The sequence below is a fragment of the Mus caroli genome, unplaced genomic scaffold, assembly GCF_978045245.1.
Source record: "Mus caroli unplaced genomic scaffold, Mus_caroli_1 scaffold_1, whole genome shotgun sequence".
NCBI classification, from domain to species: domain Eukaryota; kingdom Metazoa; phylum Chordata; class Mammalia; order Rodentia; family Muridae; genus Mus; species Mus caroli.
Window position 1 is genome coordinate 27,638,156 of NW_028227256.1, and position 1,924 is coordinate 27,640,079.

Consider the following 1,924-nt stretch of genomic DNA (forward strand, 5'->3'; position numbering starts at 1 on the left):
CTAAATACATTTGATTTTAAATAATTCAGTTTTTGAAATTGGGTGGTGGTTTTCATTCTAATTATGTTTGTTAACATGTTTTCTCTTCTTCTGGTAAAGTATACAGATAGTGTCATTTATTTCTGAAGTTCAGGACTTACAAGGCAAACCCTGGAGAGTCTAGAGCTGGCTGTGTGTGCCAGGCTACCATGGAAGTTGGAAAGATCCTCCTGCCTCTGCTTCTCGAGGACTGGGATTAAAAACATTTGTTTTTATTTTACTGTATTTTGTTTGTGACAATATCTTCCTATGTAGACATGAACAAACTGGTTTTATTTAATTTTCTATTCAAATTTGTTCTGGTGTATTTGGTATTGTGTTTCTACAGCAGGCAGGCAGAGGTCAAATGTCTTGCATGGGAGAATTATTCTCTCCTCTGACTCTGGCACCCAGACACTGGGCTCAGCTCACTGGTTTGCTTCTTCCAATATTTACAATATTTTTTTAAACTGTGGTGTTAAGGAACTGAGTTTGGGTAGGAATCATTCTGAGTAGACCAGAATGGTATTTAACTAGTTCGATCGTTTGCAAAATGGATAGAAGTTACACTTACATATACCAGTTCAATTCAAATCTTTGTGGGTATATACTGATTAAGTTCAAACTCCTTGGTTTTCCTAATCAAGTTTTCAGGAACTCTTCCCTCTTGACTAATGATGCAATATGCTGAAACCACAGATGCACTTTCAACAAAATTTAAAATTTTGTTTTCAAATCAGGTAAGCTGGATCCAGGACCCAAATCCATGCCCGCCATGGCTGACAAAATGAGCATGTCTTTGGAAGACATCATTAAGCTGAACAAGATCCAACAAGGACGTCACAACAGGCCAGATTCCCGAGTGAATCGAGGCACTGGGCCTAAGAGGTACAAGCCCACCATCACCCATAGTGCCAGGAACAGGCTGGCACCATACCGCAGACCAAAACAACTTCCAAACAAGTGGCAGCATGACCGATTCCTTGGTAGCTTCAAGGCTGGAAACCACATGGATACCGGTGGGAAGCTGCTCCTGTCAAACCTGCACTTCGGGGTGTCAGATGCTGATATTCAGAAACTCTTTGCTGAATTTGGAACGTTGAGAAATTCTGCTGTGCACTATGATCGCTCTGGACAAAGTTTAGGGACAGCACATGTGCACTTTGAAAGGAAAGCAGATGCCCTGAAGGCTATGAGAGAGTACAATGGCGTCCCTTTGGATGGCCGCCCTATGAACATCCAGCTTGTCACCTCACAGATTGATACACACCGAAGACCTGCACAAAGCAGAAACAGGGGCAGCATGACAAGAATCCCTGGCTCTGGAGGGTTTGGTGGTGGAGGCACCAGAAGAGGGACACTTGGAGGCAGCCAGGAAAAAGGGAGAGGCACCAGCAAGAACTCAAAGCAGCAGCAGCAGCAGCAGCAGCAGCAGCAGCAGAAGCAGCAGCAGCAGCAGAAGCAGCAGCAGCAGCAGAAGCAGCTATCTGCAGAGGAGTTGGACAACCAGCTGGATGCTTATTGGGAAATGATGGACACCAGCTAAACAACTGAGCAAATCTGCACAAGAATGGGACCCAGAGGCCTGGTCTGTGACACGGAGACCAAGGCTGGGCTACTGGACCTGGCAGACAATGGTGGATCCTCCTTTGCTTCTTTTTTCTATTTATTTTCTCATGTTTTAAACCCATGTAAAGCTCTTTCTTTCTCTCCCTCTCTTTCTCTCTTTCTTTATATTTATTTATTTATTTATTTATTTATTTATTTATTTATTTTGTCCATTCTGAAATACACATATTTTGTACTAACTTATTTTGTGGATAAATTGTAGTAGTTGCTTTTGTGAAGGTGGTATTTTCACCTTTGCCATAATAAAAATATATGTAGAAATGAACAAGTATTCTTG

At 42.2% G+C, this 1,924-nt stretch overlaps 1 protein-coding gene across 1 annotated transcript; it reads left to right on the top strand.

The window, feature by feature from the left end:
* Positions 1–793: 793 nt before the first annotated feature.
* LOC110302626 (aly/REF export factor 2-like) lies at positions 794–1,564 on the top strand. The gene has a single exon (XM_085835686.1). The coding sequence runs from the start codon at positions 794–796 to the stop codon at positions 1,562–1,564; it is 771 nt and encodes a 256-aa protein (XP_085691812.1).
* The last annotated feature ends 360 nt before the right edge of the window (positions 1,565–1,924 follow it).

Excerpts from the sequence above, each read along its gene's own strand:
- LOC110302626 (XM_085835686.1), top strand. The coding sequence starts at position 794 with ATGGCTGACAAAATGAGCATGTCTTTGGAAGACATCATTAAGCTGAAC.